At 34.4% G+C, this 14,801-nt stretch overlaps 1 protein-coding gene across 8 annotated transcripts in view; it reads right to left on the reverse strand.

The window, feature by feature from the left end:
* The window catches only part of IP3K1 (inositol-trisphosphate 3-kinase-like protein), a 169,243-nt gene that overhangs the window by 34,385 nt on the left and 120,057 nt on the right, over nt 1–14,801 (reverse strand). For 2 of the 8 annotated variants that reach the window (XM_085957464.1, XM_085957471.1), the window contains one exon: nt 3,824–3,899. The exons of the other annotated variants lie outside the window; for them this stretch is intronic. In XM_085957464.1, coding sequence (XP_085813590.1) covers nt 3,824–3,899 — 76 coding nt within the window. Of the gene's footprint in view, nt 1–3,823; nt 3,900–14,801 lie in introns of those variants that run through there. 8 annotated transcript variants of the gene reach the window in all.

Here is a 14,801-nt window from a genome sequence, read left to right on the forward strand (position 1 = left end):
TGCGCCCCGAAACATATTTATTATCAGGAATTTCGTATATCTTAAGATTCGTTTCGACTTTGACGCACAGATAGTGACACCCGAAGAGGATTGTCATTATGGTCCACATCAGATCTGGTATAAGAGTGTTGCTATTGCACACGATTAATTTTAAAAACACGCATAATTTTTAAAATCTCAAAAATGTTTTGTAAAAAAGGGAGGTTTTTATGATTTTTTTCGTCACACCAGTTAGTAGTGATGCGGCCCGCGTTGCTTTACAAATATATGAATTTGGCCCGAAGAAAAAAAAGGTTGAGTATCATTGATGTAGAGAGTAGATACCCCCCTAATTCCATCATTAGCTGATTCTTTCCAAATAGAAAAACCATTTATATCTATATATTTTTACTTACGTTATGTTGTTATAAGTTATAATATTATAATATTCATTAAAACATTCTAAAGTCACATTTCTATTCTAATTAGATGGGAAAATTTTATTTGTTTGCATGTCACTGACGTCGCATCGACGTAGGTAAATGTGGCAACACGTAATTAATGAAAAAATAAACAATATAATAGAACGCACTATTCTATACTACATCCGGTCTTAATCGCCAGCTCACGAAGCGCAAATGAGTGACGCGGGCGTCTGTGTTATTTTAGTTCCAGGAACGTCTCGGGAGCAATCACACAAAACCAAGGTCGTCGGGTACTAAAACGTTCGTTGATTGAGTTTTCTTTAAAATGCCCATTAATAAAGAAAATTTAGAAAATACAATCAGATTGAGACTACTAACTATCCAACGTTAATATCAGTGACATCCCATAATACAAAATAATATGTGGAAACGTTAGCCAAAAAAACATTTATTTTCTTCTTTTTTTGATTGCATCCATAAGTAAACATTTCGAATCGAGAAATTTTCCCGACTGGTCTAATGGTGGTACGATTCATGCAGTACATAAGCTCAAAATATGTATTTGCCTGCATTATTAAATGTATCGTAAGCCAAAGTTATAAGCGCTTTTTAGCAACGACCAGTGACAGCAGCGATGGGAAAAATAAATCAGCAATAGTGACACGATTTGCATTACTTTGGAAACATGAAGTTTAATCGAGTAAGATAGATTATTGTTTACTGTCACAACCAATTGACTATACAAGAAAGCGCACTATCAATTTTATTATAAGTACTGACACGCTGTCGAGTCGCTTCGCAATATCTATTGCTGATGACGTTAACGTTAATGTAATAGTAGTATTCCTAGCGATATATTTTTAAAGAATATTTATATTTTTTAAGAAAACAATTGATACCAACCTAATATGTCAAATTAGATGAAAAATTGCATTTTGTAATATATGATCAATTTCTTAAAATATGTACATATTATAATATACTTAATGATTGTCTTGTTACTTAATACGTTAAGAATCAAAGAAAAATAAAAAAAAATAGCTATGAAAGTATCTTGTAATCATGCATAATTAAATTTTATCAACAGAAAAAAGTTATATTTGAATGTCTGCACTCTGCAGGCAATAAAGCTATTAGAAAAAAATGTAGAAAAACTTGAATACAGTTAGCTACCGACCCGAACCAGTAGCTTAATTGGTTGCAGCAGTATTTCCCAGCCAGTGTATTGCAAAAATAACCCAGGCCGCGAAAATTTTCCGAAAACTATAATAAGCGTGTAACAATCTTAAATAAAACTCTCCTTCGCCCAGTTGAGTATTAACGTATTGACCAGAATACTGGGTACCTACATAGCAAATAAGATGAGAGAGATATGGACGTCTTTGAGAGGAAAGTTTTGAAAAGAATCTTTGGAACTGTTTAAGAAAGTGGCATTTGGAGGTCAAGGTACAATGAGGAGCTTTACACACTTTATAGAAAATGCAGAGACTGCGTTGGATAGGCCACGTGCATAGAATGCCGGAGGATATACTAGCAAGACGGACAATGTACGCAACCACCGAGGGCAAGTGAAGACGGCCGAAATTGAGATGGCTGGACTGCGCCACACGAGATTTAAGAATGCTCAGTGAAAGCAAATGGATAGTGTCGGCGCTGGATCACCCAGCATGGTTTCGAAGCAGGCTAAGACCCGCCAAGAGTTGTAGTGCCATAAATTATGATGATAATAAGCGCAAATATGTTATTATTTCAAGTAAAAAATTTTAATTTTATGATTTCGGTTTGTCGGTAAATCCTAATGAGTGTGTCGCTAACGCAAAAATGTTGAAAAATACTGGGTTAGAGCATGGCGAATGTACGCTACAATAAGCGACACACGTCTATGTTTCTCAGTAGCCCTAAGCTTTTTTTAGATTTTGTCTAATACCTAAGTGTATTTCCTGAGATATGTATTTGAAATGAAAAATGCTGCATTCTTAAATCATGTCGTACTAACAATTAACCGCCTCAATACATAAATATGATAAACTACCCTCAATAGCCGCCGATGGCAACCTTGTGTATAATAGAATAGATGCGCATAGGGAATCCAATCCCGAGCCAAAATTCTGATCCCGGGATTTCGGGAATACAATTTGACAATCCCGGGATCCCGGGACTGGTCCCGGGATTGGCATTTTTTTCCATTGTTAATATAAAATTTTTATATTTACAAATAACATTGATAAAATCGGTCAAAAATAAATCTAGTATAGTTTATACTATTTAAGACATTTATTATTAATATTGTATACGTTCAATCTTGGAAATACACAAGTTCAATGGAGTAAATAATATTTTAATATAAATAATAATGTGAATTTAATATGAGATTGCTGTTTCTGATAGTAAAAACATAATGAATGGATTAGCGAGATTTAAAATAGTAAAGCAAATAATCATGGCGTACTTATGGCCTTTCCGCATCATAAATCTAATTAGTCAGCCAAATATGAAACTGTCGTAAAACGTATGATATCATGGTAGAATTACTTTGTTAAAAGTACGAAGCATTGTTTTTTCCAATCTTTCTCATTTTTAATAATTCATGTGAAAAAATAAAATGAATCGGCAACCTACACATGGGTATAAATCAAACTTCAGTCAAACTCAGTTTATTTCTAATGTAGTTATTTTTTATTAAGAGTATTTTTTCCGTTTTATTTTCGCTTTTATTTTATTTTCCATAAAAATTGATAAAAAAATCAATCCCGAAATCCCGGGATTATGTTTATCAATCCCGGGATTGGAATCCCTAGATGCGCAGCATCAATACAATCGTTCCACCGCGCATTCGCACATTCAGAAGCCGCTAAACTTTTTGGATTCATGTATATTGTAGTGTTGCAACTTTCACGACAATAAGTGTTAACATTTTCATTTTATTGTCATATTCACAATAATAATCACGATAATACGTATTGACAGTAATAAATCTCGCATGTCTAATTTGAAATATTTTAGGAGTGTCATGTTAGTTTTCGGCCCAACTCCGCCGGAAAATCCGCCACTGCGTTCTATACCCGCATAGATACGATGAGATTACTTAGTAGTTAGACAATAGTGCGGACAACAATAGGCAATTAATTCTTTTATAAAAATAATAAACAATTATTATTGTACTTAGTTTTAAGCAGCGACAAAAAATAATGTCACTCCAACCAACACAAGACCACACAATACTTTTTGTCATATTAAATTATAATGTGTGGTTTACCATACACAGGACAGTAACGTATGTAGATAATCGATTTATCGGCCAACTACTCATTTCATTATTCACAGTGTACGTATCATTTATGGCTGTCATCTAATAATTTTCATTATTGAAGTGATATGAAAATCGCATTCAGAACAATAATAAAATTCTTGGTACCTACCTACTGTGTATGCTATGGCCCCCACAAGGGGGGGCTGATAGGGCTCTAGCCTGGGGGCCCCGGCATGGCGAGTCAACTAAATAAGTGAGATAAACACACATTACAAATTTGCTCTAATAGTAAAAAAAGTATCCAACGCGGAAGATATAACGAATATTATTCTACAATGTGCAGAAAAAACAGGCGTAAAAAGCTCAGAAGTTACACCTTCCACCAAGCTTTCGAAGGCAACATTGAATCTTATGGAGCAGAGAAGGAAAACCAAGAGCGATAGACAGGCGCAAAACGATATGGAGTTTTCATCACTTTGCAAAACCCTCCGAAGGAAGATTAGAGAAGACCTTCGTAAATTCAATGTAAACCTCATACAAGCAATTGTGAAAGCAGGCAGAAATTTAAACAAAAACAAGCAATGCTTGTCGATAGGAAAACGTCAAATCACAGCACTAAAAGCAAAAGATGGTTCTATCGTCAGAAATTGGGAACACTTGTTAAGCCGAGTTGAAGAGTTCTACAGCGATCTCTACAGTGATGACACTGACAATACGACTATAGACTTAGATCTTCAGAGAAATGGAAATTCGGAAGACCATACTCCCGAAATTACATCCTGGGAAGTAACCCATGCTTTAAATTACATGAAAAGTGGGAAAGCCCCCGGGGAAGACGGTTTAACGATAGATATCCTCAAAAAAGCAGGAAAGGATGCAAATGAAGTACTTGCACAATTGTTCACAGCCTGCATATGCAAAGAGGATGTCCCAGAGGTATGGAAAAATGCCAGCATTGTCATTCTTCACAAAAAAGGTGACAGAGAAGACCTAGCAAATTATCGTCCAATAAGTCTACTCCCTATTCTCTACAAGACGTTCACAAAAATTCTCTCAAACCGTCTGCAAAATGTACTAGACGAGAACCAACCGAGAGAACAAGCCGGATTTAGAGGAGGATACAGCACTATGGACCATATCCAAGTCGTCAGAGAAATCATAGAGCAGTACCAGGAATACAAACTGCCACTATGCATGGGTTTTATAGACTATGAGAAGGCGTTTGATTCGATAAAGAAATGTTCAATACTCGACGCACTCAGAAAACAAGGAATCCCTGGACGCTATATAAATATTTTCAATAATATATACAGTAGCGCAACAGCATCTGTAAATCTCCATAAACCATCGCGCAGATTTCCTATCAGCAAAGGAGTCCGACAAGGTGATACAATCTCACCTAAACTATTTACAGCTACCCTTGAAGACTTATTCAGGCAACTTGACTGGAATGACAAAGGGATCCCCATAAATGGAGAATACCTGAGTCATCTGCGCTTTGCCGATGACATAGTAATTTTCTCGCAAGACTCAGAAGACCTCCAAAGCAGAATGCAGGAACTCGCTGAAGTAAGCAACAAAGTAGGTTTGAAAATAAATGTAACAAAGACGAAAGTCATGTTCAACTGCTTTGCAGGCCAAAAAGAGATCCTCATCAATGGCACTCAGCTCGAACAGGTGAAAAGCTACATCTATCTGGGACAACAAGTATCTATAGATGGATGTATATTTGATGAAATTGCTCGCAGAGTAAAGCTAGGCTGGAGTGCTTTTGGCCGCCTGAATAATGTCTTCAAAAGTGACCTTCCACTGTGCCTAAAGCGCAAAGTGTTCAACCAGTGTGTGCTTCCCGTGATGACATATGCGTGTGAAACATGGACCCTAAGTAAAAGAGAGATCCAGAAACTTAGAGTAGCACAACGTGGTATGGAGAGGTGCATGCTGGGCATAACGCGAAAGGACAAAAAGAGGAATGAGTGGATAAGGAAGCAGACAAGGGTTTGCGATGTAATAGAGTTTATTAAAAGCCTTAAATGGAGATGGGCTGGACACATAGCTCGAAGAAGAGACAATCGTTGGACAAATCTAGTCATCCAGTGGTATCCAAGAAGTACAAAACGTCCACAAGGTAGACCTAGAGGCCGCTGGATCGATGAAATGATAAAGTTCTGCGGAAGTACGTGGCAACGCAATGCACAGGACCGAGAGAAGTGGAAGCAACTTGAAGAGGCCTTCATCCAGCAGTGGATAGATTCAGGCTGATGATGATGATGATGATGACTGATTATATTTTTAAATATCTGATAGTGCGATGTAATTTTGAATTGTGTCATTACTTGATAAATAACTCCATACTTAGAGTGGATGTAAGTATTAAAAATACACTAAATACCCTTAATTTTACCGTGAACGCCATTTGGAAAACGCTACTGTGGTGCGTCACACTGTCTTTAACCTTCGCGATAGGTAGGGGGGGGGCGACAAAGATCCTCGCCTTGGGACCCGCTTCAGGATGTGGGGGGCATGGTGTATGTATTTCACTTAATTTGATGTACCTATTGTGTTTACAAAAAACTGCATAAATTCAGTAAGTGAATTCATTGTACTTACTTGATATTAATGTTGTAAAGTGGAAAACAATGATAAAATCACAAACATTAATCCAATATGCATCAATACGTAAGAGACTAAGAGGCCATCCATGGACTCAAACCGTATGCGGTTTAGATCCATGTGCCATACTATACTTATGATTTTTGTTCATGAAAATATTATATTTTCACTCAATTTGTAAGAGGAAGTGTATGGTATAAACGGATACGTTCAGATGCTTATAATATACTTTGTGAAAATATATTTCCATGAACTGAAAAGATAAGCTTAGTATGGCAGGCGGTTCGAAACCGCATACAGTTTCAGTCCATGGATGGCCTATAAACAACTGCATTATTATAACGAAATATTTAGTTTTTGTAACATACTCGTACCATCCGCATTTACTATGTAAGATTCATACCACAACTAAATAACCCTGCAATTAAAGTAACCAAACCTATGTAAATTCATTCTGCCAAGTCTCCGGGGCGAAGGAATGAACACATCCGCATCAGCTTTTTTAAATTAATAATCGTAAAAACTATACCTATGCGTTTTGTATTTAATTGTCAAATCCATGTAAAAAAAATATAAGTTTGCGTTAGTAAATGCACCCAACGTCTAATTAGTGGAATCACGCTTAAGGTGATACATCAGTGAAACGGCAAATAATTGTCAACTATAGGCGCGACGAAATTTTGGACTCGCTCGCATTCTGAGAGAGAACGTCGAGCTGGAAACATGTCACTTTGTTTCGTGATGGCGACGGGCGTATTAATTCTTAAATCGTGTAAAGATGACTAAAAACGTTACCCATTTTACACCTCACACGTTACACACGTCAATGAATATATTATTATTGTTACGAATAGAACAATAAACAGAACATAAAATGGACGTATGTTGGATTTATATGACAAATTATATTTCGTTTGGCATTAGTCATTTGCACCTGCGACCCGCAATCCGCGCATCGCCTAGCCACGATCTTTTTAGACCGTGCCTCAACTGAGGTACAGCCTTAAAGGGTTGGGAGGTTACACAACACATTGATAAAACAACATACAAATTTCAACCAGTCGCCATGAATCGAGCTCGGACTTTCCGTATGCTAGCTCGCACCTCAATCAATTGCGCCACAAGAGGAAGTAGCAAACGGAATAATAACTTATAGTGAATGTTTATACTAAACAATAACATTAAAAGAAAAAGTAAACATGGCGATAATTTATCAGATATAAGATCAAATTGCAAAAATACCAATAAAATTTGCAAATTCCTTTGTATTAATGTTACCATAAAATTATTTTCCATATATTTCCATTATAGCCATAAAGGAACGATTAGATGGATTAAAACTAACCAAACAGAATCCGAATAATACAAACATTAGGAAAAACAGCATTGTTTTATTTGCTGGATACAAAAACACCTTCTGTGCAAACGGCAAACGAATATTTGCCAAGTATCTTATAAGACAAATAGTAGGAAAATGTTGAAGAAGATTTACTTTAGAATATTAGCAAGGGCTGTGGACTCATTATGAACATAATATTATATACAAAAAAAAACATGTCAAAAACGTATAGAATATCATTAGTCAATGAATAGTGTTAAGTGTCGTTTACTTCATTCCGACAAAGCAAAATTATTTTGAGTATTAATTATCTACGCAAACACGAAAGACTATCAATGTTACAATTCATACATATTATAATATTGTTTATATGTCAACTCTAGATTGACATATATTATGCGAACAGATACCATCTTAATAATATCTAAAATATCATTGCAATGTCAGTTAAAAAATAATTACAAGATAAAAAGAACTTTTTATATAGAAAGTTTTTAAAATTTCTGTTGAATCATATAAACTTGACTTGACTAGCTTAAACGAACAAAAAGATTTGTATTTGATAGAAATAATGCTGAAATGTCATTTTGATATTCATATTGATTTCCATAGTAACGCACGTATATATTAATAATTTAGTTGCTAGGACCCCAGACCCTTAGCAACCAATAATAGTGGATTGGATTACGGATTTCTTCCGAAATAACTTTTCATACAAAGCAGAATTAACTGAAAATGAATTCAATTCTACTTAAAAATTGCTAAAAGTATTTTTTTTTTAATGCATTGGCATCGTGTTCTGATATAATCTAAAAGCTTCAAATGTCTAGCTAGTCGGGAAGTTAGTTAAAAATCGATTGCATATTTGTACCGGATAAACAACCACCGGACAAATAAGAATACGACCTAATAAAAACGTTGTAATATATATAAATGGTGAAGCCTCTGTAGGTATAACCAGTGATAAAGCAATCTAATAATTTAGATTTACTATTTCAATTCTATTGTCGAGTTTTAATATTTTTACGATTTTAGGTAAATATTTAATTAATTATCAGGCAAACGAAATTAATAAAAAATCCAAAAATTTTGACTGCGGAAAGTCTATGTGTGCCGAAGTGTGTATTTTATAAGTAAAACAAAATTATATGAAATTTGACGACGCCCTCAGCTAATGGTGCATTGTAATCAATGTAATCATTTTGCAAATCCCAACATTGTGCTAATTCACCACCAATCGTTACCATAAATTGCCAACAGGAGTGCGACAACTCGGACTGGGTCCTGACTGGGAATGGGACAATCGCCGCCACTTGTACGCCTAGATAACTGAACGATTCTAATCTTGGCGCCAAGAGAGATGAATGAAATATATAAAAAAAAACATTGGACATTCAAGATAATACGCTAATTGAATCATTAGTACATTGTGGCTACTTCAAGATTTGAGTCGTAACGTAACATAGGTATATATTTTTCTTCACGAATTTCATTCATTTTTACCGGCGTTAACATGGCAATCGTCTAGCTAGATAGCGTCGTTGACTTATTCCAATAGCGAGTGACCACTCTCTTATTCGGTACCCACAAGTAAACGGCCGGTATAGGTAGTCGCACCTAGAGTTGGGTATTTCCCGAGAAAATTTCAATCTCGAGATTCGGGATTTCCAGGAAAGAATTCTCGAGATATCGGGAAATTAAAAAAAAAAGCTGTAAAAATCATAAAATCAGTGTAAAAACAGACAAATTCCAAAAAATATGATTTTTTTATTAATGTAAGACAAACAAGTAGGGAAACAAAAATAATTGAAAACATTACTTTTTAAAATAGAATTTCAAAAAACACAGACTGTCAATCGCTACGTCTGACAATCGCGGACGCTTTTGAGACACAAAATTCTCTGATGTTGTAAAAATTGCGCTCATTTTGAGTCGGCGTTGGCTTAATTGTGTTAAATGCCCCGATCAGTCTTTGAACGTTTTGTGTTTTATGTCCACTTTTTTCATATAGAAAATCGTTTTCAATTAATATTTGATAATAAAGAAATCCCGAAAAAAGATTCTGGAGATCCGGGATTTCCCGAAATGTTAAAAATTTCAATTCTCGAGATTCGGGATGGGAAATCTCGAAAATTTCTCGAGAATTCCCGTCGGGAAATCCAATCCCGAAACCCAACTCTAGTCGCACCTAGACAACAATTTTCGGACTGCTTCTTCTCTTTTCCTTTTTCTTTTTTTACCCAATTTCTATGCCTCCACCACCGAAATTAAAAAGGTGAAGGTATTATTATAGTAGACCATCCCTATGATAATGTTTTAAGTTACAAGAAGATGTGTACGTGACTTTGGTCAGATACTGGTCCGACAAGTTACTAGGAGCTAATGCTTAGTTTTTAACTGGTGTGCCCATGAATTTACCATACACATTAAGGGCCCACATGTCGAACGTAGGTCAAAATGGAGATTTTATGGTATTTTCAGAGCATAACCCTGGACATTCCTTAAATGTTGTAGATAATATATTTATATAATTTTGAAGCCTTATTATCCTTTATATTTATTTTAAACATTTGATGACTGCATAAAGTATTTTTATTAAGTACTTATATAAAATAGTATTCTTTTAAACCTCTCGATCTAATGTTTTAGAATATAGTCATATTTCAGTACATCAATGTGCAGTGGTGTTGAGATTTTTTAGATCTATTAATTTTTAAACGCATTTACAAAACCATTGGTAAGATTAATGTTAACATTATATAGTGAAATACTTACGATAAAAAATAATATTTTATAATCACTGTGATCCCAAATTTGACAAGAATTAGGCATTTTATTATTCAAAAAATGGGCACGATTGACAAATTTTAAGATAATTCTAAAGATGCTGATACAAGCTATGTCTTTGACCATTCAAATGTAATAAACATCTTTCGAATAATGATTGTTTTATAATAATTATTGACCTAAGAATAAGGTAGTATTTTTTGAAATACGCCATTTCTATTGGCATTTCCCATTGGTTAAGCTACAACATAGCCGTATCCATAAATTGACAAACGATAAATGAAGTAGAGAGTAAGATCAAGTTAACGCGCGTGTTTGAACATGTACCGTTAAAAAAAAACGTATTTTTTTCGGTTAGTTTTTAGAGATACCGGTAATATTACTGATATGAATATGCACATTTTTAAAGGTTATTTATTTAATTACGAATCGAATCGTTGATAAAATTTTTGTCAATCAACTGATATTTTATCTGTTATTTATATTTTATCTATTATTTCATTATATAAAATCGGGCCTCACGCCAGAGACGTCGGATTAGCATTAACGGTTACCTAGTTAAATTAATCTAATTGAATATTATAAAGTTTATGCTACCTGTAATCATCATACCTAATATGTAAAATAAAATCCGTTCTCCAACCAAGTTCTTGTTTATTGGTTTCGGTAAGTACCTACTTATTTTGATATAATAGAGTCTGTCATAATGCCATACATATAATTGAAGAATATATAGGTAATTAAGATTCCAGCATGTCCATACTTTAATGGTGGCACATGTTTTACCCATCGTTAGTCACACACGCAACATAATATTCACAAAGTTACTGCTATTTAGAACGGATGCAGTGACGTTGTGAATTTTCCGGAAATTCACATTTTTAAATGCGCACTTACAACAATGCTAAAGCAATAATACAATCGGTAATTTGACTCTCCATGTTGCAAATTATCAATCCGTTTTCGGCTTTGATAGATTCTATACTACAAATTTATCCTTCAACGATAAAATAATCAAAATTGAAGTTACGTGTGCATTTGAATAGTGTCAAATAATAACGTTTCTCCATCAAATAGGTACAAGAGACGCGTTCCCAATTCTTTATTCACGTGGTAAGAAGAGTGAATATTTTAAGTATTGAAAAATGAAAAAAATAATTATACTTATATTATATTCACTTTAACACTACAACAGGACTAGATGCCCGATGACAGTAGTGTATTTAGTAATAGAAGTGAAACAATCACAAACATACAGGCTTTGAGAAAATCACATAAATATATTGTCTCCTCACCGGGAACTTGAACCCGGAGCTCCAGAAGGCTAGCGCTTTACACACTGCACCACGAGAGCCACATGTTTAAAGTTAGTCGTAATACATAAAAATTACGGCTGTAGTTTTGATATTTTATGAATACACATAATATTATGATAGGAAAGTACCTAAAGTCCTTACAGAATCACAATCAAGAAAATTATCAAAAAAGTAAAATGGAGGTTACCTACTTTGAAACTTATAGATAGCCCATAGACCTATAACATGTCCGGTATTGCAGGTGCTCAGACTAATATTTTTTTTCAGTATAGTTAGCTGCTTACAACCCACAATGTAGATACATACATACATACTTAAAGTAAAATGTATTATTCTTCCGGATATTTGACTAATGTTGCATTAGTATTCAATTAACGAATGGCAAAGTGATTTCTTTGAATGCCGTACAATCGTTGATATTTTTAGATGAGTCGTAAAAATAATAAAATTGCATCAATATGCATCACATGAAAATGACGTAAGTACGAGATATAGGTAAGTATCTTTAGTAAGATTATTATAATTAAACTCAGTACTAACCTGTAACAATATTTATAATAAACAATTAACAATACTACAATATTATTGGTTCATAAATTTGTCCGGTTACACGTTACAGTGGCGTAGCTAGAAAATTTGAGGGAGTGCAAAAAATAAACACGCCCTACTTCTCCGTTTTTCTAATATTGGGTGCCAGGTAACGAAACTGTGAATTTACATCGTAGTGCTATGCAATTTTGTTAACTATTTGAATAAAGTGAAAATTGTTTCATATTTAAAAAAAATGGTACCTAATATGAATTTGAACAAAATATGCAATCGAAAATCGTCATTTACTGCGAACATATTGTATACATGTTACGCGACATTTGGAGGCAAATTGGGAGTATACGACAAATTTAGAAGTCTAGAAGAAAATTATGGAACCCAATATAAACAAAATTCAATGGATGAACCTAGGTGAGTTAGTTAGTAATGTTAAGAGCATACTTCAGTGAAACGGCAAATAATTTTCTTCAGTAGGTGGGACGTAATTTCGCCCGCGTTGCCAATCGGAGAGCAACAGTCGACCTGTGAGCGCGTCAATTTGTTTTGTGATGGCGTCGGAGGAAGTAATTCTTAAATCGTGTAAAGATGACTAAAAAACGTTACGTATTTACTCGAAAAACAAAACATGTCAATGAATATATTATTATTATTATTACTTGAATAACTATAAACATAACATTAAATGGACGCATGTTGAATTTTTACAACAAATTATGTTTTGTTCGTCACGCGTCGTTTGCAAAATCTGCGCGTCGCGTAGCCACGATCTTTTTAGATCATGCCTCAGCTGAAGTATAGCCTTAGCGAATGGATATTTCACATTATGTAGATCAACCAACACCAATTGATATAAAACCGTCTGACCGGAGGAGTTTTGCATGCCCAAGTTACGATAGTTAGATGCAGTACATATTGCCAATATGTAATATGTACACAAAAATATGTCAGACAGCGTGAGAAAATAAGCTAAATGTCAGAAAAAATGCTAGATATTCTAAAAAACAATAAGTCATAATTTTGAACATTGTTTTGCGAGATCAAAATATATACAAGTCACGCAATCAACAACACTTGGCCATCATTTAATATCGTATGTTAAATTTAATTTACTTGTAATATAGGTATTGCATAGAAGGTACAAGACATCAGCATATCGATTTTCAAGCAAATTGGTCTAATAGTTTAGCTCTTTTGTGAGACATTGTAAGCGATGTCGAAAAACGCTAGATTTAATGTCATACGCCAGATGCGTATATGCAAGCTAGATGCATGTTCAAAAATGCTAGCTCTGGCAATAAAACGCAAAGTTGGCAACGCTGGGTAGATGACGTAATAGAGGATGCAAAGGCAAATGACATCCTGGATTGGAGAAGTATATTAGAAGATAGATTGGAATTGGGCAAGGGCCCACCCGGACTGTTGCGCAAAAAATGATGAATATATTCCGAGTAAACAATCATACTAAGCACAGTAACGTTGTCACAAAGTTTCGGTCATGGCGCACAGTTAAATCTTAAACGGGGGATTTAATTACGCCAATAAACGATTTAATATCCATTTACACAATTACATATGCGATTGCACGTTGCAATATTGATGTTATGGCCTAATTAATATACTTAATCAAAAAGGTCTAATGTCGTGAATTATGACCGAGGCGCCATGTCGTATCATGACATTGGACTGTCTCCCATCTTGATTGCACCGGTTCAAGTCAGATCGGCTTCTAAAACGCCGTCACAATATACAGATAATAATGTAATAATACAGCCATTGTCAAGGCGAAAATAATAATGTACATTTCTTGTGTAACGTCGTCTGCAGTTGTAATACTATGTACCAACCTACTGCGAAGGACACAGATAAGAATATTTAAATTAATTTAATAGAATATATTATTATGAATGTTTTGTGACGTTATTAATGTTAATGTATATATGTGTAAAATTGTCTGGAGCAGTTATTGAGAACTATCCAAATTATACATACAAAAATCATCGAAATTACCATTAGGTAAAGGTTGGTAAGTGTGAACATGAGGCAAGTGTGAACACATATCATAAATACATAAATGGATTATAAAATAATCTTTGATAATTGACCTCTATCGTATTCTGTTGAAACAACAATTGGATAAATGAATCAACAATTCACACATGTATCTGCTTTGCCCCCCGTCACCAAAATATTTATATTCATCGACTGGCAGAAACACATGCGAAAGACAATTAAACATTAATCACGGAAATTTCCGGGTCCGGTATGATAAGGGTGCGTGCTCATAGAACTGCTTAATAATTCATCAGTAAAAACCAAGTGAGTTATTTTTTTTTAAAACACTTGTATAATGAACTTATGTGTAGTATAAAAGTCAAAACAGCTATAAATTCTATTGTTATATTGTGTAAACATTACGGAGAAGATTACGAAGGTTTACCGATCCGTTGATCGGATTTGTACAGGCTGGCTCAAATTTTCATGTTTTTCCCCAAATAAAATGTATCATTTGTTAAGATTCACGGCATTACAATATACATATTAAA

The sequence above is a fragment of the Rhyacophila brunnea genome, unplaced genomic scaffold, assembly GCF_057557595.1.
Source record: "Rhyacophila brunnea isolate RB1 unplaced genomic scaffold, BYU_Rbru_1.0 scaffold_7, whole genome shotgun sequence".
Taxonomy (NCBI): Eukaryota; Metazoa; Arthropoda; class Insecta; order Trichoptera; family Rhyacophilidae; genus Rhyacophila; species Rhyacophila brunnea.